This window comes from Poeciliopsis prolifica, unplaced genomic scaffold (assembly GCF_027474105.1).
Source record: "Poeciliopsis prolifica strain line A6 unplaced genomic scaffold, Auburn_PproV2 SCAFFOLD180, whole genome shotgun sequence".
NCBI lineage: Eukaryota > Metazoa > Chordata > Actinopteri > Cyprinodontiformes > Poeciliidae > Poeciliopsis > Poeciliopsis prolifica.
Window position 1 is genome coordinate 204,377 of NW_026562555.1, and position 21,986 is coordinate 226,362.

General features: G+C 41.4%; 1 protein-coding gene across 1 annotated transcript in view; it reads right to left on the reverse strand.

Annotated features, from left to right (window-relative positions):
• LOC129356601 (transmembrane protease serine 3-like) overlaps positions 1-21,153 on the reverse strand; it is a 54,571-nt gene extending 33,418 nt beyond the window's left edge. Inside the window, exons 1-7 of the mRNA XM_055026175.1 lie at positions 20,840-21,153; positions 20,675-20,715; positions 11,857-12,091; positions 7,102-7,215; positions 6,721-6,740; positions 4,011-4,438; positions 2,304-2,419 (exon numbers count right to left, since the gene is read on the reverse strand). Coding sequence (XP_054882150.1) covers positions 2,304-2,419; positions 4,011-4,438; positions 6,721-6,740; positions 7,102-7,215; positions 11,857-12,091; positions 20,675-20,715; positions 20,840-20,873 — 988 coding nt within the window. The 5' untranslated portion in view covers positions 20,874-21,153. The remainder of the gene's footprint in view (positions 1-2,303; positions 2,420-4,010; positions 4,439-6,720; positions 6,741-7,101; positions 7,216-11,856; positions 12,092-20,674; positions 20,716-20,839) is intronic.
• Between the last annotated feature and the right edge of the window lie 833 nt (positions 21,154-21,986).

The window sequence follows — 21,986 nt, forward strand, 5'->3', positions numbered from 1 at the left end:
GTGGTTCTTTCTTTCATGTAGGTTGAAAAATTATACTTATCAGATTGCATGCCTTTTGGTTTAATATTTTTGCTTACATTTTCATTTTGAAAGCAGGACTTTGCGTCTTTCTTCTCAAAACTTGTAATGCTTGTCCTCAAAACATTTTCTCGCGCTCAAACTTAGTCTTAGCTTGGACTAGCTAGCTCTGGTTTGCTAGCTTACAAAACATGGAGCTGCTTTTTGTCACATTTGCTTGGCAACCAATAAAATGAAAGTGTTGCTTCCTTCTAGCAGGTGTGCCTGTGTGGCTACTATCACCAGCGCCACACACTGGATGTCGGGAGAAACAATGTCAGCTTTCTGTTTCGTAGTGCTACTCTTTCAAGCTCAGTTGAAAGAATATAAAGATTAATTTTGTAGAAAAAGAAGGAACTGAAGAAGCTAACTACATAGAAGTGGGGGTTTAGACTTCAAGGAATTGAGCGATCTTGACAGCAAATGGTCAAGCTTTTCACCATTTGCTGTCCATATGCTTTTCAAGCTCAGTTGAAAGAATAGCAGTCAGAGGAATGTTGTAGTGCCTGTCCGCACTTTGCCAGCTTGACCATTTGCTGTCAAGATCGCTCAATTCCTTGAAGTCTAAACCCCCACTTCTATGTAGTTAGCTTCTTCAGTTCCTTCTTTTTCTACAAAATTAATCTTTATATTATCGCAATCAGGAGTTCATTGTGTATATTTTTATCATTTATTGTAAATAATTTCCCTTCTTAGCTTATTCTGCATTTTCATGATTATTCTGCATGAGGGTCAGGAGAATGTTGGCAAATAGGAGGGCATGAATACCACCTAATACTCCAATGTTGGATTTTCTTAAACTAAATTTAGAGTAGGTATGTGCAATTCACAAATGGATAGGATGATGAAGAAGGAACATATGAGAACATATGGTATATGTGAATATTAACTGAACATTTAAAGACATGTCAAACCGTGGGTGCGTATAGGTATATTGGACAAAGTTTGATTGACATTATACACGTAAAAAATCAGTTAGACAAAATACAAAAACAAATTATGCAAACTTTCAACCTTGGACAAAGTTGGGAAAAAAAAAATCTAACAACTTGTCTCAATAATTGGCTTCAAAATTTGGAAGCTATGCTGGTAATTCTTGGTTACCTAAAGTAGAAAATGTCTGATTTTACACCAGACAGTGTAAAAACTGCCCTTAATCCCACCTTTGCTGCTTCATTAGTTAGAGTGATAGTCAGTCACACAGAGCATTCAGCCAATCATTGCACCTGAAGTGGTGCAATGCTCCAGCTTTCCCAATCAGGTGTGACGGGGAGAGCTGGAGACAAAGGAGCTGCAGGTTTCCAAACAATTTGCTTATTATGTACTTTTAAAACCTCACAATATAAAACTCATGTAGATCTGAGTATCCAGTGAGCTTGGAGCCAGGAAGCTGTCATACACTGAACTATATATGAAATTGATGAGTTGTGAACACAATGTTTTGTTTGTTTGGCATGTTGGTGGTGGTAGCTAATGCTAATTGTTTGATTATCAGACACACAATGTAACTTTTTCAATTCAATACATGTGTTTAAGATAATGAGATAAATGCTGATATTTTTATTTTTGTTTTAAAGATTTGATTGTGGATATTATTGCATTTATTTCTGGATATTACTGAAAAACCATCTAGTTAACTAGCAGACTGGTAATGTACTCATTTCAATACAGGCCAGGTGACCCTTTTTGGGTTAAAAGATGGCGAGTTTCTGACAACTGGCTGGAGCCAGAAGAACTTGAATTTGACTCCATACTGGTCTGGTAGGAGGCTGATGGTCCATAATATTTTCCTCTCCATTTCACTACATAGACACACAATTCATTATTCATCTTTTCATTGGACACAAATTGCGCTTGGACATTTTTCTCTTAAATATCTGAACAAACGCACCATGGACCTTTAAATGTGTCGGTCAGACGCTGTGCTGACCAGCGGGGAAAGTGAAGGACTCTTTGTGCACAACTATATAGAAGATCTACTGCAGTACTGTGTATATATTTATTGTATTCTGTTTTGTTTCTATGTATGTTCTGTCTTGTAATGTTTACTTAATTTTTTTTCTTTAAAATACATAGTATTGAAAGCAGTTATTCTTTTGTGTTGTTTTTATTGATTACTGACAACAGCTCCAGTGGATGAATTTAGTCTTCTAGTCCTTTAGTACATTAAGTAGTGGTACACAGTGAAGGAAATAAAAAATCTGGTTTCAGCTACAGAGACATGAAATGATACCAGTGCAACTCACCACAACCAAGCTCATCTTCGTGGTTTTCACAATCCATTGTTCCATCACACTGAGCCATGGTATTGACACACTGGGATGATGAACCGCAGCGAAACTTCCCACACAGCTTAGACCCACTGTAGATGAAGAGAAGATGAAAAATGTGTGCAGTGTAGTGTTGTTAAATTTGATAATAATGGATTATCATTTCTTTTACTTCTCCTCAACATATTTAGTATTTTTTTCAAAATATGACATACAAGAAGTTATAAGACAATGATTCTATGCATGTACTCACTGACAGAACACATATACTAGTACATATGCAGTCAAGGGAACTACACATTAAAAAAGGGTTAGATATTATAAACACATATTATATGTTACATAATATATAATATATTAGCTCTACAAACACACAAAAATGTGTGTTTGTAGAGCTAATATTGTGATTACTAGATCTCAGAGGATATGAGGGTACAATGCCCCTCAACCTGACTCTTATGTTCAAATGTCAAAAATTGTTTTATTTCAATCAATCAATTTGATTGAAATAAAGCACCCTTCATGTTTGAGCCAGCTCGCTGGAAACACATAATAAAGGGTATTTCTGACCTGGGTTTGAACCATCCAGCTGCAAATACCAGAGTTGTGAAGTAAACTGAGACTGGAGATGGGAGCAAAACTCTTTTTTGCTCCCATCTCTGTAAGAGGGCTGGTGGATATTACAAGTACCTTCAGCTTTTCTTCACTTCCCTGGACTAGCCAGAGGAATCATTGCTCATATTTTTTTGCTTAATTTCTTAATAAAATAATAATCAAAATGCATTTTGATTCATTCTTGATTGAATCAGTGTTTCATCTTAGGTAAGACTTATTTCCTTAACACACCGATCATGTTCACTACAAATGGCCATACCCACATGTTATCAGTGCTGATATGAAGATCAGTAATTAGTGAAAATATATGTTGAGTTTCTCTATATGTTGCCTTACCCAAATGTTCATAAAATTGTCATATTTGATACGAGGCTCAGCCCGAAGAGGATACATGGGTCCTCCACCTGAAAGAGGGGCCAAAGAGTTCAGGTGCATTGTGAGATGGGTGGGGGATGAGGGACGTGATCCTGGCGGTCCGATCCTCGGTTGCAGAAGCTGGCTCTTGGGATGTGGATTGTCACTTCTCTGGTGGGGAAGGAGCCGGAGCTGGTGTGTGAGGCTGAAAGGTTCCGACTAGAAATAGTTGGTCTCACCTCGACGCATGGCTCTGGTTCTGGAACCAGTCTCCTTGAGAGGGGCTGGACTTCCACTCTGGAGTTGCCCATGGTCAGAGGCGCTGGGCAGGAGTGGGCATACTCATTGCTCCCCATTCGGCACCTGCACATTGGGGTTTACCTGAGTGAACGAGAGGGTAGCCTCCCTCCGCCTTCCGGTGGGGGGATAGGTTGTGACTGTTTTTGTGCTTGCGGGCCGAATATCAGTTCAGATTACCCACATCTTTTGGAGTCCTTAGAAGGGGTACTAGAGAGTGCCCATACTGGGGACTCCCTCGTTCTACTGGGGGACGTCAACGCTCACGTGGGCAATGACAGTGAGACGTGGAGGGGCGTGGTTGGGAGGAACACTCCCTCCGATCTGAACTCGAGTGGTGTTCAGTTGTTGGACTTCTGTGCTCATCATGGATTATCCAAAACGAACACCATGTTCAGACATAGGTGCACTTAGCACCAGGACACCCAAGGCCACAGTTTGATGATCGACTTTGTTGTTGTTTCATCAGATCTGTGACCGTATGTCTTGGACTCTCGGGTGAAGAGAGGTGCGGAGCTGTCCACCAACCACTCCTCCACCATCGGAGTTGGCTCCAAGAGTGGGGGAGGATGCCGGACAGACCTGGCAGGCCCAAACATGTTGTGAGGGTCTGCTGGGAACGTCTGGCGGAATCCCCTGTGAGACGTAGCTTTAACTCCCATTTCCAGCAGAACTTTTAACACGTTCCATGGGAGGTGGAGGACATTGAATCTGAGTGGTCCATGTTCGGTGCCTCCATTGTTGAGGCGGCTAATCAGAGTTGTGGTCACAAGGTTGTCGGTGCCTGTCGTGGCGGCAACCCTCGAACCCGTTGGTGGAGATCTTCGGTAAGGGATGCTGTCAGGCTGAAGGAGGAATGTGGGACTCCGGAAGCAGCTGATGGGTACCGGCGGGCAAACCAGTATGCGGCACAGGTAGTTGTTGATGCAAAAACACGGGCGTGGGAGAATTTCGGAGAGGCCATGGAGAAAGTGTTCCACACGGCTTCAAGGCGATTCTGGTCCACCATCCAGTGTCTCAGGAGGGGGAAGCAGTGTAGCACTGTTACAGTGCTGCTGAACTCGACTCGGGACGTTGTGAGCTGGTGGGCAGAATACTTCAAAGACCTCCTCAATCCCACCAACATGCCTTCCATTGAGGAAGCTGAGCCGGGGGACTCTGGGTCAGGCTCTCCAATCTCTGGGTTAAGGGGTTAAATGACCAACATAAAATGCAATAAATTATAATTGCAGTTTACTAGTTTGTTGTGAACAAACTGAACTCAATATCAAAGATAAACCTCACAGCATCGGATTGTAGCTGTGGTAAGAAAACAATCTAACTATGAATATTGTTCTTTGAGACCTACACAAAGTAAACTTGCCAGGTCCTTAAAATCTTACATTTAAATATTAAACAATTTAAAATATTTTATGCTAAAACCATTAAATCAAATTGAGCAGCAAACTTAACAATTGTTACATTTATATATGTTGTGGTCTGTGTTAAAATATTAGCATTTATGGGGCCTTGGAAGCACTGAGGGGCCTTTTGGAGTCGCAGGCTTAATTTGGATTCAACAGAAGTGCAAATGATTGATATTCATATTAATTGTATTTTTCGATTTGTTTTAAGACTAGTTGTGGGTTTAAATCACATTTAACTGGAGATATATTTTTATTATTACTGTCTACCTAACATCTTATAAAACAAAAGATGTTAGATGGATTGCCTCAACGCCCCGACCACCAGGCTCAGCAGATTTTCTAGGGGAACCTCTGCTTTTTACATTATTCTCCAACTATTGATGGAACACAGTACATTTCAGGTATAGAGTAACAAGGGCGTTCACAAGTGATTCAGTTCTTTTGAACAGCTCTTTAATGTGAATGGTAGGACTCAAGTCTCAGACAGAGCTGTTCTTTGACTTAGCATATCAACAGCTGGTATTTTTTATTTAATTTAAAAAATTTAATTGGGGAATAAGTAAAATAGACAAATACAACTGATAGAAATGGATGGATAATTTTTATATTTATTGGAGCAGAAGGGGAATTTTTTTCTACCAAAGCAACTCCAGGCTATTTTTCTTTTATTATGCTTCTAAATTACAAATAGCCCCAAAATGTTAGAAATGAGATTATTCATGATTTTATTATAACCAGTCACATTTACAAAACATCACCACTCTTCTCATTAGTATGAACAAAGAAGACAACAATAAATGAGCTACATACATATGTATATATACATATTTATATACAAATAAATATGTACATATTTATATATATCTATACATATATATGTGTTTTGTGGGGCAATTTCTAGTGAGCATCATGAGGTGTTTGTTGGTGGACCCAAACTGCATATGTGGATTATATTGAATGTTCTTTAATGATAAAACTGAAAACTTAGAAATATCACATTGAATGCAGGAAGCCAGAGAGGAGGAAATGAGGTATACTGATTAGGATGATTAATCCTAAACCACAAAAAGGATGGCTGAAACTGGTTTCAGGTGTGAGGGGAGACAGCAGAACAAAGAGAGAGGGAGAGAGACAGAGATAGTGCTTAGGGCTCAAGGGAGCTCACATGGGACTATGAAATATGAATAACACTAAAACATAACAAGAAACATAATTAAACTGGAGTGATTAAGAATAACCAGACACAAGAAATAAACTAGAATAATTCATAAAGGTCAGAACAAAAGAAAAATAGGAACACAACTGATCTAATTTAAAAAAAGAGACTATTTATGAAACACAGAATAATAAACAAACCTCAAAACAACTCTGGTTTGTGAGTGTTTGTGGAACGGGTTAAGTGGTCCTCAGCTGGAAAAAGTTTGAGGAACATCAATCTAGCACCGCACAACAACTAATGGGCATTTACTGTTTTATACAATTGTTATCAATACTTTATTGTGGCTGGCAAGTTCTTTTGCGTTATGGAGGTCCACATTGATTCACTGGAAATGCATCCTTGCAGTTTTCTCTATTTTGCTCAAATAATACCAAAAGGAGAATGTCTGTTCATCTGTATGTGATGCACTTAGGTTTTGCAGCAGGACAATAATTCAAAACACCAGCAATTCCACCTATGAATAAATGAAGAAAAATAAAATGAAGATTTTGGACTGGCCAACCCAAAGTCCCGACATGAACCCTATTGAGATTAAAAAGACAGTTCATTCTTAAAAACCCTTAGAACTATAACAATTTTGTCTAGATAATTTGGCCACAATTCCTCCACAATTGCCTAAACTGTTATTTCCGCCTTTAACAAAACACCGTCATTTAAAAACTGCATTTTGTGTTTACTTGTGTTGTCTTTGACTAATATAATTGGGTTGATGTACCAAAACACAGAAGAAGGGGTCAAACAGTTATTCACAAAACTGTAATGAACTGATGATAAGCCTGGAATTAAAAAAAAAACTTTCTGTACAACAACTGTGCATCAGGATCTTGTGGTTGTCTCAGTCATTGCCAGCTCCACAGAGGTAACACAAAGCTGAGCTCCTTACCTCCAAGGCCAATCCCAAGAACCAGAAATATCATCAAGACGAGGCTCGAAGCAATCAGCAGTTCAAATCGATGAGGAATGAGTCTGTTTTTCCATCCCTTATCCAAGTCATTGTCTGCCAATTAAAAAGACACAACATTTTGAATATTTAGCTGAACCCCATATTTTTCCTATGAATAAATACTTTCTCCCAGTATTTTGTACTTTCTGATAATCAGAATATGTTTTTCATATTCACAAAGGTTGACATTCGAAATGGACTGTGCCTACTAATGTTCACATGAGCATATTTTGTTCCAAGAGCCTTTTTGTTGGTAGAGTCACATATTGTTTCTCTGTTAGTCTTCAGTTCAAGTGACTAACCAACAGAGGTTAGTCGCTTGGGTTAGGGTTGATTGTCTTGTACAATACGACTAATCGACTATCCTCAGGACCAGGAAAGGCTGCATTCACACTGCAGCCTGAAGTGACCCAATTCCGATTGTTGAAAATGGACTTATTTAACTGTGTGTACATCACTTTTAAGAGCTCAGGAAGCCATCTGAATAAGCTTCACTCTGATTGGTTCATTTGTTATCTCAAGCTGCCATTAGTTGTTGAAAGAGCACATGTTCAGTTTTAGTTGACGAAGTAATGGTTGGAAGCCGTCCAGAGTTGTTGTTCCAGAGATTGGGAAAGTGTAAATGAATAAAAACCACTCTCAGCTCCATCAAAGGAAACCAAGACCTGAAAACGTTTCATCATTCTTGACCGAATGCTCATCGTTCTATTTTAAAGAACACTAACTAAAGGGAGCACAACACCGATTTTTTTTTTTTTTTTTTTTGCCGTAATGCAACCTGTATCTGATCTTTTCATGACGGTCTGAACTGATTCATTTAGAATCCAACAGAGGCCACTTGGATATCCGATACGTTTCTGATACAAATGTGACCTAACGCCCAGGTTGCATTCATCCAATCGAAATGTCATTGATAAATGTCATTGACATTCTGCACCCCATATTCTCAAAATTGATAAGTACAAGCAGGAAGAAAAAGAATAACTATGGTCGACAACAAGAATTAAATTGTAAATATAATCCTTCTTTAGCATCCATGTTTACTTCTGCAAACATTGAGCACTGCTTCTTTTTTATGGTGGTTGGCAAAACACTGAGCGCGCTTCTCTGTGTGTGATGTTATTTCGCCCTCTACTGCGCATGCGGGATACTTTCAGGTTGTGTCCCGAGTGCTGAGATCAGAGATCACGGAGTCGCATATATTTGGACGTGGGAATCACCACGGCAAAAAATTGATTTGACAAAAAAATCGAAATTGGGTCACTGTATCCTGCAGAGTGATCATAGCCTAAGTCTTCTTAAAATATGGCATCTTTGAGAACATTTCTAAAAAATATAATGTTTTCAGCAAAGTTGAGGTGACTGTTCAGGAATGACCCAAGGTATTTAAAATTTGAAACAGTTTCAACAGGTTGGTCATCGAGTGAAACTGAATTAATAATAAAGACTTTGTGGTATTCTGATTTAGTGATACATTTATGTTAGTTGTGTTACCAACCCCACGACACTAGAGGCAGTAATAGACTCAAAAAGATGAAACAAAGGAGCAGAATTAGAAAGACAAAGAAAGCTTTAGAATTTAAGAACTGTGAGTTGTGCTGAAGTAAAAAACAGAGAAGTTCAAATACATGCTGAGTGGAACTTCCTAAAGGTGAAGAAATCACAAATTTCAAAAGAAAAGAAAATACTTGAACTCCTCCACTTGAGGCAGGACATCTTCCTCGACCCGGAGAAGGCACTCTACCCTTTTCTGGCTCAAGACCATGTCCTCGGATTTGGAGGCACTGATCCTCATCCCGGCCGTTTCACACTCTGCTGCAAATCGCTCTAGCGAGAGCTGCAGATCACGTCCCAATGAAGGCCACCAAAACGGATCCCCTCAACACCTTGGCTCGCCTAGAAATTCTGTCCATGTAAGTAATGAACAGAATCGGTGACAAAGGGCAGCCCTGGTGGAGTCCAACTCTCACCGGAAACAAGCCCGACTTAATGCCGGCAATGCAGACCAGACTCCAACACCGGTCATACAGGAACCTGACAGCCAGTATCAAACGGCCCGAATCGCCATACTCCCAGAGAGCCCCCTACAGGACTCCCCGTAGGGACACGGTTGAACGCCTTCTCCAAGTCCACAAAACACTTGTAGACCAGTTGGGCGAACTCCCACAGACCCTCCAGGACCCTGCTGAGGGTGTAGAGCTGGTCCAGAACTGGACCACACTGCTCTTCCTGAATCCGAGGTTTGACTATCCGACAGACCCTCCTCTCCAGGACCCCTGAATAGACCTTGTCAGGGAGGCTTAAGAGTGTGACCCCTCTATAATTGGAGCACATCCTCCGGTCCCCTTTTTTGAACAACGGGAACCACCACCCCAGTCTGCCAATCCAGGGGAACTGCAACCAATGTCCATGCGACATTGCAAAGTCGCGTCAACCAACACAACCCTACAACATCCAGAGCCTTAAGGAACTCTGGGCAAATCTCATCCACCCCTGGGTCCTGCCACCGAGGAGCTTTTTAACCACCTTGGTGACCTCGTCCCGAGATTGGAGAGCCCGACCCAGAGTCCCGGGCTCAGCTTCCTCAATGGAAGGCATGTTGATGGGATTGAGGAGGTCTTCGAAGTATTCTGCCCACCGGCCCACAATGTCCCGAATCGAGGTCAGCAGAACACCATCCCCACTGTAAACAGTGTTGGGGCTACACAATGGAGGCATGGAACATGGTCCACTCAGACTCAGTGTCCTCCACCTTCCCCAGAAAGTGTTGAAAGTTCTGCCTTAGATGGGAGTTAAAGCTCCATCTCACAGGGGATTCTGCCAGATGTTCCCAGCAGACCCTCACAACATTTTTGGGCCTGCCAGGTCTGTCCAGCGTCCTCCCCCATCATCGGAGCCAACTCACCACCAGGTAGTGGTCAGTGGACAGCTCCGCACCTCTCTTCACCCAAGTGTCCAAGACATACGGCTGCAGATCCGATGAAATTATGACATATTTGATCATCGTGTCATGGTGTCCGTTATGGACGATCCGTGGCGAGCACAGACCTGGAGGGGGATCGCCCCTCCAGGTCTCACTGTCATTGCCCACGTGAGCATTGAAGGCCCACAGCAGAACAAGGAAGTCCCCAGGAGGGGCACTCTCCAGTACCCCCTATAAGGACTCCGAAAAGGCTGGGCAATCTGAACTGCCCATAAGCACAAACAACAGTCAGAACCCGTCCCCCCACCGAAAGGTGGAGGGAGGATACCCTCTCATTCACCGGGGTAAACCCCAACGTGCAGGTGCCAAGTTGGGGAGCATCTCGGCACAAGTATGCCCACTCCTGCTCGATGCCTCTCACCGTGGCAACTCCAGAGTGGAAGTATGTGTCGCCCCTCTCAAGGAGACTGGTTCCACAACCAGAGCCATGCGTCGAGGTGAGACCTACTTAAGCAGAGTCATGCTTATGTGGCAATATGCCCTGTAGGCTCTGAACGCACCACACAAGAATCTGAATCTAATTGGTTGTGGCGCTGGCTGTCTGTATAAAAGGGGCCTCCCTCACCTGGTTGACATCATGTTTTCCTTCCGGTTCAGTCCTCAGCATTTACTGGCACTGCATGTTTGCTGCATATTTATGCACTTGAATGATGTGCTTAACACTCTAATCGCCGCTCGATCCTCCTTGTGCTAAGAAGTTTCCCACAGTCTTAATGTTGAAGCATAGCTTTAGCTCAGTTTTACCTGTATGACCCGTACAAGCAGTCTGATTCCTCTTCCTGCCAGAGCCACTACGTATAGAGCGCAGTGGTAAGTGAAATGCTTGTCTTCTGTATGCTTCCAGATTCTATTTGTGACATTTATTTTTGATAGACGCTGCTGTTTGTCCTTGACCGACTGTTTTGCCTGTTGTTCCTGGCTGGTGGTCCATCTATTATCTAGGTTATCTGTTGTCGCTGCCCACCTGTTGCTCTGATTTGGGCTAGTGTGTGACCAGCTCAGACCGATTCTTCTAGTGCTGCTCTGGGTGCCGTCTGCTGCAGCGTGGCGGTTCATCCTAGGACGGATCTTTAATTTGAACTGTTGCTGCTTGATTTGTTGCGACTGAACTGTATCATTGTGAATTAATGTATGCAATTTGAACGTTTCCTTTCCTTTTATTTTGACAAGAATGGCCAGATCGTGGTGTTGGTGGTGGACTTTCCGGTTGGTGTACTTTTTCTGGTTTGGTGCACAATTTTCTTTTCATTTTGCTGTGTTTCTTATTAGGTCACTATCTATAATTTGCACTGCCATCTCTGAGTTGAGCCATAACTATCTTTTAATGTGTGAGTGGTTAGTATATTCATGATTAAACTGAAAACAATTGTGCAATAAATAAAATTATTGAATTGGGTGACATTGTCTCAAGCCTCATCTGTAGCAGGTCTGTGTGCCTTAAAGGAAACTTTTCAAGTAGAGTTATTGTAATCTTATCTCTACTAATGTGGCGGTCATAAATTCAAGTTGCCTATTTTGATCGCACAGATCCCACATTTATCCGACGTCAGAACAGTATGGTTTTGTGGACATTACTTAAAGCATAGTAATGGCGCAACAAACAAGTTAAGACTTTTGCCACTTGAAGTAGAGTTATTTGCCAAACTGCCATTGTAAAGTGCAAGTTGTCTGCCAATAACAGGAAGTGTGCTCATATTGAAAACATATCTCACCATGAACAAAAGGCTGAACTTTTGTGACTGGCATGGTTGGACTGGCTGCAGCTTGAGAATGAAGCTCTTCTGGGTTACCTGGATCTTTCTCTGGTTGAAAATCTGCGATAAAGCTGCCAAGGGGGCTGATAATAAGAGTGTTGGGGGTTTCTACAGTGGGGAAGTCTTCCTCCGTAACCGAAACCACTTCAATCTTGGAGCTATCTGAGCCTCCAACTGTCTTCGTCTTAAATTCCTAAAAGAAAGTTATGTAAAATTAATCATTTATTTAGACATCCAACTGATCAACATACAGTTAACCCAAAATCATTTTATGGCCATGAAAGATTTATAAATAAGATGATTTTCATTCAGCAACATTTTTTTGGTTTCAGATAGGAAATATGAGACCAGCATCTCTCAAAAGATGAAAAAAAAAACAAAAAACACGGCATCAAAAAAAAAGATTATTTTCTCATAAATTTTGCTCTACAGTGTCATGTTGAAAAACATTTATACTCTTCTCAATGATCAATGGAAAAATTATTATTGGCATTATAGCAATTCAACTCTTCCTACAATAATTGCTAACTTGGTATTCGCTATTTGATTTGTTATCTTTATGCTGCTTGAAAACAGAAGAGTGGGAATTGTCAGAGCACAATGTCCAAGGTGAAGGCAATGAAGTCACTGATTCTGACTCTCTTTTTGACGAATGTCCTCTCACTAGATCAGGGGTGGCCAACCAGACAAAGACCAAGAGCCTCATTTTTTACCAAGTTACTGTGAAGAGCCACATCATATGCATGGGCACACATGAACATCAACCCATCCCTTCCTCATACTCTCATACTTTTGCTCAGCCAGATTTATTATTTTCACACACTATTTTTAACACTGCAAAGACCACAGGCCAGACATTATCAACAATGAACACTGTGCACTTTCTCATGCAAACAAACTCTGTTTAACCAAATAAACAATAATAGAACAATTTACAATTCATTTTTCCTTTTATTATGTGCATTACATGTGTTATTTAATGAAGTGGTGCTGAAGGTTTGAAGCCTTAAAATGTGACAAAGACACCTGACACATAAGGCAGAATGGCTTTCCACTAAGTTCAACAAAAAATATCAATTGTCCCACTCTGTCAAAAATGTTTCGTGTTCATCTTCATATTTTTGTTTTCCTGTACATTTTTTTCCTGCTATTTTGAGCGTGAAAGGTTTACTCAAATAATTTTAATCTCACTGAAAAAACTGCGCACAAGCGCATTTGACGAAAATACCATATTGAACTCAAGCGAAGCGAAACTTGGATATTATAGCGACCCTACAGTATGTGCTAAATGTCACTGGATGTTACGCTGTTTAGAAACAATTTAAATTAGAGTGTATGATTTCCCATTGTCCGCAATGCATCAGGATGGATGAGAGAGCAGGGGATGGGGGAGTGAGAGTGAGGGGTGAGTTTGTGTGAGAGCAGATGGTGAACGACTGGAAAGACTAAGGCTGCGAGAGAAACAAAGATTGTTTTTTTGTTTGTGTTGTTTTGGCGTGGTTACGGCCAACAGTAACGGCGTGCTGCTGTTGTCAATAAATGACAGTTCATTTGACTACTTCTCGTCATTATTGCATGTCTGGCAGAATGCGACTCTATGAACGTAAGAGCTGCATGGAACCGGTCAAAGAGACGCAAGGAACCGGTCAAAGAGACGCATGGAACCGGTCAAAGAGACGCATGGAACCGGTCAAAGAGACGCATGGAACCGGTCAAAGAGACGCGTGGAACCGATCAAAGAGACGCATGGAACCGGTCAAAGAGCCGCATGGAACCGGTCAAAGAGACGCGTGGAACCGATCAAAGAGACGCATGGAACCGGTCAAAGAGACGCATGGAACCGGTCAAAGAGACGCATGGAACCGGTCAAAGAGCCGCATGGAACCGGTCAAAGAGACGCATGGAACCGGTCAAAGAGACGCATGGAACCGGTCATGCCTAACAGGAAACTGGAAAAAGAACATGTTGGACTTCCGAGAGGATCGTGACTAACAAAAAATAGGGGAAGAGAACTCTGTATGCACATCAGTGAAGGTTGGTGTTCGAACTGTGGACTGGTAAAAAGCTGCTGCTCTGAGGAAACTTATGACAGTGAAATGTCAGCCTTGATATCTACCTTGGGAGTAGATATCAAACCAGTCAAAATGTAAATAATGGTGCTTGTCACCATTATTTACATTTCACCAGGTGGAAATGCTAATAAAACATCGAAGAAGCCGTATGACACCATTAGCTCATTGGAAATAAAACACCTGTGTTTCTTAAAGTTTTGTGTGGTTGTTTACTACGTGAAACTGACAAACACTCTCCCAGTTTTTACTACCATGTCACCTTTCCCACACGGGGAGGAAACACTCTGGACTGTGTGTACGCCAACATTCACGTGTGTACAGAGCTCTTCTTCGCCCCCATGTTGGCCTCTCCAATCACATCTCCGTCCTGCTGGTTCCAGCATGAGACAGATTAGACCAAAGAAGAAGAAAGTCAGTGTGTGGCCCAAGGATGTTTGTGTGCTCCAGGACTGTTTTCAGGTTACAACTTGGCAGGTGGACCTGGAGGAATACATCTTTTTCTGTTCTGAGCTTCATCTCTATGTGCTGTTGATGTCACCACCACAAGGACAGTAACCTGTTACCCGAACCAGAAACCCTGGCTGTTTGCTGAGGTGAGAGCTCTGCTGAAAGTTAAGGACACTGCATTCAGGACAGGGAAGCAAGGAAAGAACTGGCTGCAGGCATTGTGAGGGGCAAAGCCACATAGGCCTGGAAAATTCAAGGTCACTTCACCACCAACGACCCCCAGTGCATGTGGAAGGGCATGAGGTGCATCACAAAACTACAACATCAGGGACGCGTCATCAAGGACTCCATCAATATCACTCCATCAACATCTGAGTGCCTGATGGAGGAATTTGGGTCCACACAGACCTCACCCAGCTGGAGAGCAGAATTCTTACATCCATCGGCTCTTCTTGAATTTCTCCTTGGGCTTCAACACCAAGGAGTTGAGCTTATTGCCACAGCACTGTGTCACAGGTCCAGCCTTTTCTTGTAGACAGCACCAGGGGGTAGAAGAGTGAGAGAAGTGACCGGTTGTTGTTGAGAGCTGGAGGTGATAGTTTATGGAAGGCAGCTGTATTTGTTTACCCTTCCAGAAGAGGAATAAAGTTCTTAAAGCATTCATCTACCTCCTCCTTGGTTTTGTTGAGCTTGTTACCAGCAAATCTGTGAGGATCATGTTCTTTGATTGGATGAGCTGAGGGATCTGAGAGATTCTAATTCTTGGTTCATTCTTTCTGTGAGAGCAGAGCAAAAATGTTTCCAGACTTGAGAAGTGAACTGGGGACCACGATCTTGTCTCGGTAATCTGGAGAGAATTCTCGGGAAAGAGCCTCCGGCTTGACATTCTTAGAATCTGGGCGATAAGAGAGGGAGAGGTTAAAGCATGAGAATATAGAGACCAGCAAAACTGATGGGGTTAAGACGTTTGGCCAATTGGAAGTATGAGAGATTCTTATGATCAGTCCAGACCAACATAGGAAACTCTGTGCCCTCCAATCAATGAGGCCACTCCTCCAAGGCAAGTTTTATGGCAAGAAGCTCTCGATAGTTGCACTCGGTAGGACAATCTACGGGAATAAAAGGTACAAGGATGTTATCCGAGGATGATTGTGAGAGAATTGCACCAACCCCTGCATCAGAGGCATCAACCTCAAGAATGAATTGTTTCTGTGGATAACATTGAATGAGAAAGGGGGCTTTAGCAAAGTGGTCTTTGAGGTCAAGAAAAGCTGAATTGGCTTCCAAAGTCCATGGGAATGGAATCTTGGTAGAAGTGAGAGCAGTTAGAGGTGCTGCGGTCTGACTGTGGTTTTTAATGGATAGAAGTTAGCAAAACGTAAAAACCTTTGGAGTTGTTTGCGTGTCTCAAGTAGGGGCCAAACCAGAGTACTCTCCCTGGACCTGTGTGTACCTGTCCACCCTCGAGGATGTAACCAAGATATGAAATAGACGTCTTATGAAATTCACACTTCTCTGCTTTTACATAGAGATGATTCTTGAGGAGATGCTGAAGAACCAGGTGGATATGTTTTTGAGTAAATGAGAATATCATCTAAATATACAAAGACAAATACATTCAGGAAATTACAGAGAACGTTGTTGATCAGTGCTTGGAAAGTGCAGGAGCATTACAGTCCAAAGGGCATGAAAGTGCAAGGGGAGGGCATAAAAGCTGTTTTGCACTCATCTCCCTCCCTAATAGTGGTAGGGGTTGCGGAGGACTAATTTGGTAAAGTGGGTTGTTCCATAAACAGGTCATAGCGCTGAGGAGATGAGGTAATGGATACTTGTTTTTTGTATTGTGATCGGATTAAAACTCCTGTAATCAAGGCAAGGGAGCTGTCCTTTTTCCCCACAGCTCCAAGTGGGGAGGACAAGAGGCAAATGATTCCAGCTGCTAAGGAGTCACTTAGATATTTTTTCATTACCTCTCTCTCAGAAAGGGAAATGTTGAAAAGTCGGTTGGCGGGTAGGGCGGCTCCAGGAAGTAAATCAATAGCACAATCATATGGATGATGAGGTGGGAGATCTGGGAATATCACTCCCAGATTGTGATATTCAGGGAGGATGAGAGAGATCGGGAGGGTCAGCTCCATCAGGATCTGCCGGGCTGGAACCTGGAGGAACGGGACTGAAGGCAGGAGGCACATAGACCAGGATTCTATGGGTAAGTCTGACCAGTTGAGACGTGGACTGTGTCTGGAACCACTCGAAACCTAACACTATGGATGAAGGAGAGATGGGGAGGACAAAGAATGATATGACTTCATGATGGTTACCTGAGAAGATGAGTTTGAACCTCGTGGTTCCAACATTACAGTTATTTTTGTAATATTTTGTAAATTTGTTGATTTTATTGTTTTAATGACTTATTTTAATTTAGAGTGGACAAGATATAATTGATTTGTGAAAGACCTCTGAAGTGGCAAACGGCCACCAGGTAACTTGTCGAAGCATGTGTCACCTGTAAGTGTAGCTATGTCTAAAGCTTTGGTTTTTTTATTTCTGTTTTCATGGCGTTAATAACGAACCCGTCAAAAGAAAGCCGTACCAGTGTGTTATTTTGTATGGATAGGGGGAAGTGGAGACCCAATGATCCTCTCTGCTGTCTTCACAGAGACTCTCAGGCTGAGGCCTTGCAGATCCCAGACCAGATGGAGTCATTGCTGGTCAGCAGGTTCTCAATGGTTCCTCTGTAGAAGGTGGAGAGGATGGGGTGGGAGCGAAGCCCTTCTCATTTGTCTCAGAAAGTGCAGGCGCTGCTGTGCCTTTTTCACCAGTAAAGTGATGTGAGGTGTCCAGCTGAGGTTGTCTGTAATGTGAAGTCCAGGGAGACCAGTTTGCATACCAGATCCTGGGGAATGATCGTATTAAATGCCCCTTATCCAAAAACAGCATCCATCTTCAGTCGAGTGATTAGGTTTGTATACAAACTGGAATGGGTCAAATGATGGAGGCAGTATAGAGATCATGTGACCCTTAACCACTCTCTCATGATGATAGATGTTAATGCAACTGGTCAAAAGTCATTAAGACATGTGATGGTTGGTTTCTTGTCTTGGGGACTGGAATAATAGCTGACTTAAAACATGAGGGGACAATTGTCTGGTGCAGAGACGTATTGAAAATGTGTGAGCACATCGGCTAGCTGATCTGCACGTTCTTTGATCAGTTTTGCTGGAATGTTGTCAGGACCTGCAGCTTTTTGTATGTTGACCTTCCCCAGGGATTTTCACACAGCAGATGTTTCAAGCCTGCAGGCCTGTTCATTAGGGTGAGGGTAGCTTTCTTTGCAGGGTTTTATTTAAGGCTTCAAATCTTCCAAAGAAGCTGTTGAGTTCATTAAGGAAGCAAATGTCATCTTGTCAGGATGGAGATGTGTTTTTATAGTCAGTCACAGGCTGGATGCCCTGCCACAGTTGTCTGGTGTTTTTGACATCATGAAAGAAACCTTGGATCTTTTGACTGTAGGTATGTTTTGCTGCCTTGATGATACGTTTGAAATTGGTCCTTGATAATCTAATAGTATCCATGTCACCAAATTTGAAAGCAGGATTTCACTCTCAGTCTAGAATACGCCTCCTTTGTCATCCAAGGTTTCTGGTTGGCCCGTGTGACTTGACTTTGTTGCTGTAACCTTCTCCATACACCATTGGATGTAGTTTGACACAGATGCTGCATACTCCTCTACTGTGTGTTGGTTGTGCATAGCGCCCTCTCTGAACATGTCCCACTCTGAAACAGTCCTGCAGTGCAGACACAGCTCCCTCAGGACACACCGTTACCTTCTTCACCACAGGCTTTTGTCTGGTGAGCAGAGGTTGGTATGCTGGGATGAACATAACCGAAAGATGATCTGAAGAGCCAGATAGGGCCGGGGCATTGTTCTGAATTGATATTGGTATAGACCAAATCCAGCTTGTTTTCCCCTGTGGTCGGAAAATCCACATGTTGATGGAAAATAGAACAGTCTTCATGTCAGCCTGGTTAAAAGCTCCAGCAACAATAATAACACCCTACAGTTAACTGGATTGTCTGTCACTGATGGTCTGTATGGTAAAAGTTACTCAGTGCTTGCTTGGTGTTGGCACTGGGTGTGAATGACCAGGGTGGTGAATTCCTGCATCTCACAATTATGAACTCAGTGTTCACAGAGCAATGACCGGAGGCCATTGTTACATGAGCTGTTGTTAATGTAAATACAAACACTACTTCCACTGGATTTACTAGTAAGAGCATGGCTCCTGTCAGCTCTTATTATATATAATTATTAGATATTTTATTTCAAATATTCTTTCAGGGGACATAAGGTCAGTTAACAAAAATAACATTTATATAATCCAAATTCAAAAAAAGAAAATAAAGAGATTGTGCAAATGCCTGTTTGAACAGCAGAGCATTCAGCTGGGATTTAAAGACACAGCGTTCAGAGTGGGGAATGTGGACGTTTATTCTAAATAGAGGAATCATGTGCATAAGTTGTACATTTAGAGAACAGATATGCTTTCTGTCCATACAGTAGCATTTACAAAGCGGGCAGCTCGACTGCATCGGTACTGCACAGCTCCTTCTTTAAGTTTTACTCAGAGCTCCAGGATGATCAGTCTGAACAATCCAACACTAATAAATCATCATCAATAGATCAATATGATCGCTGATCAATCGTTCCCTCTGAATCCATCCATTGGCAATGTTCCCCATCAGAGCCAAAGCAGTCCTCAGTTAGCGGCTCACCTTTGCACAGCTATTTATATACTTGTGATCACCTTAAAATAATCAGACTAACCTGTACAACTCTCTCACTGGGGGGTCGGAGGTGACACAGGACAGAGGGAAGAAGGAGTAGTTTTTTCTACAAATGTGAACTCCATATTTATGAGGCCAAACCATACAGTGCAATACCATATCACTGGTCAATCTATCCACCAAATTGCTATAATTTCCTTTTGTGTTGTATTTATATTCTTTGTTTTGTATTTAATTTGTATTTTTTTGTATTCTTTTGTGTATGCTTACTGTGTGCCACATTTTTGCTTGTGAGCTGCTGGTAACTATAATTTCCTGAGGGAGTCTTCCCAAGGGATCAATAAAGTCAAGTCTAAGTCTTTAAAGTTAGTCTGCTGATCCATCCCTGTTTTCTTCTTTTAGTGAGAATGAAATGACCCCATAGAAGCATTTCATGCCCTTTGGTGCACACATCAATGCATTACAACTACATGAGACAAAAACTGACAAAAAGTACCATTTACATTTGAGTGAGGTTTTCACATACTTTTCTTTTATTTATGTTGTGTTTGTGTTAGCTTATTGTCTCAGGATAAATGCAGTTTAGTTTCATAATTTATATTTAAGCAGTAAAATATTAAAATCATGATAGAACATCTGGTTTGTTGCTTCCTGTTCTGAATAACACTTAAATGTCGTCAGATTTCAGTGCATTTAGGTGAGTTTTGATAGTTTGTAGTTTGATATTGTCCACAGAAAAAGTTTAGTGGCTGTTGCACATTTTCCCGCCAGCGAAAAAATGTGCATATATTTATGCAAACTTTGACGCAAAGTTCATTTTTATACATGCCAACTTGTGCGTAAAATATGGCACTGCAGATTTTTGTGCGCTCACAGGCTTTATGCATGAGGCCCCAGGTCTGTCAGTGATGCACTTCACTAACAGACATCATTCATATGTTCATCAACGAACTCATGACCACGTCCGGATTTCATCTCGATGTCATAAAAGTCAGATAAAATGCGACGACTGTTCAGACTGGAAACAATTTAAAAATAATCATACATATCCAACTTATTACTACATAACATATATGTCATATAGTGAGGGTTAAAAAATAGATTTGGTCCCATTTACCCTCTGTGTGAAAATAGCCTTGAAGCCTAAATGCATTGAGTTTCTGCAGGTGATAGGCTAACCTGTTCCCAGGGAAAATAAGCAGGTAGGTGTCACTAATGAGGGATGCAGGTTGTGAATATTGAAACTGTTTTCAATTTTATGAAGTCAAGTTCTCATCTTCATTTGCTCATGCATATTTTCTTATTATTAAGGAAACAGAAATGAACACAAATAAAGTTAGAAATACGAAATATACACATAAAAATTACTTCAGAATTGCCAAATGCACCATTTGTTTACATAAATTCTAAAAAAAAAAATACTTTGCACACATATTTAATTTGACCATTTTTCAGTTTTCGTCCCTTACTGTTGTTGTACTTGATGTATCAGTGGATTGTACTGCAGTATCTGTGAAGAGACATGTAGAGGGTCAATGGAGGGGGAAAAGATCATGGAAATATAAGAATCAGAGGAACTATCAGCAGAGAAAAATATAGTATGAAGTCATTCTATGCTTACAAATTAAACATACCTGTTTCTGGAACACTCATTATGTCATTGTCCATGCAACTTGAAAAAAATTAAGCCCAACCACACCGTACTTTCAATTACATTGTGCTCCCGTTTTCGTTCTTTATTTCCTTTGTTCCTCGTCTTCTGTCATGTCTCCAGTTCAAAAGAGACACCTGAGTGGCTTGGTTCTCAGGTCCATGGCTCAGGTTGCAGAATCCCTCCCACTTGCTGCATTGGATTACAAATGGCCATGGTCCAGAAATCTAGAGGATGAATCTTACTTGCAAGTACTTTCAATGTACCTTTTATAATTCTGTACACTGAGCAAAGAGTGGCTCAACTATTCAAACATTTCACATCACATAGGGACATGTAGTTCTATTTTTCTTTCTTAATAATAAATACTTTCTTTCATAAACAGCATTTTGTGTTTACTTGTTTTGTCATTGAGTAATACTCAAAAGGTCAGTACTATGTATTTTCCAGACACATAGTGCCATTTTTGTCAGATCAGGTGTTTTAGGACATGAAGTAGTGAATGGTGGCGTGGCATCTTTCAGTTTATCTACTGATGTTTTTAGACTGGAGTGAGCAAAATAAGACTGACACCAGATGAGACACATACAGGAATAGAACAGGCTCGATCTAAAATACTACAGGAAACAAGTGAGGGCAATAACCAATCAGGAGGCACAGGTGGAAAACATTAACGGCGGAGACAGAGCTGGAGAACCAATGACCTAAATCCATACAGACAAAAAATAAAACTTGACACCTGAAAGAAAACTAAATCTATGTTACATAAAAAAACCACAACACATCCGAAAACACTGACATTGTGACAATTTTATCGCATAATCAAGCAACTAAGTGATTTTCACTTGTTATTAAAATGCTATATGTCATGGAAAAACACTATTCCAAGCACTGTTCAGGTAAAATCACTCAACCAGGTTTATTTATGAATTGTGCATGACTCAGAGAACTTGGAAGAGAATCTGTAATCAAGCCAGTCTGGATGCGAAACTCGCAAAGCTCTGCCAGGCAGAGACAACACGTACGTTTTATACAATGATAAGAATGAGAAACGATGAAAACAAGGGATGAGACGGTCTGGTTCTGATGCAGCTGTGAAAAACAACCTTCCAACCTCATACATGTAACCC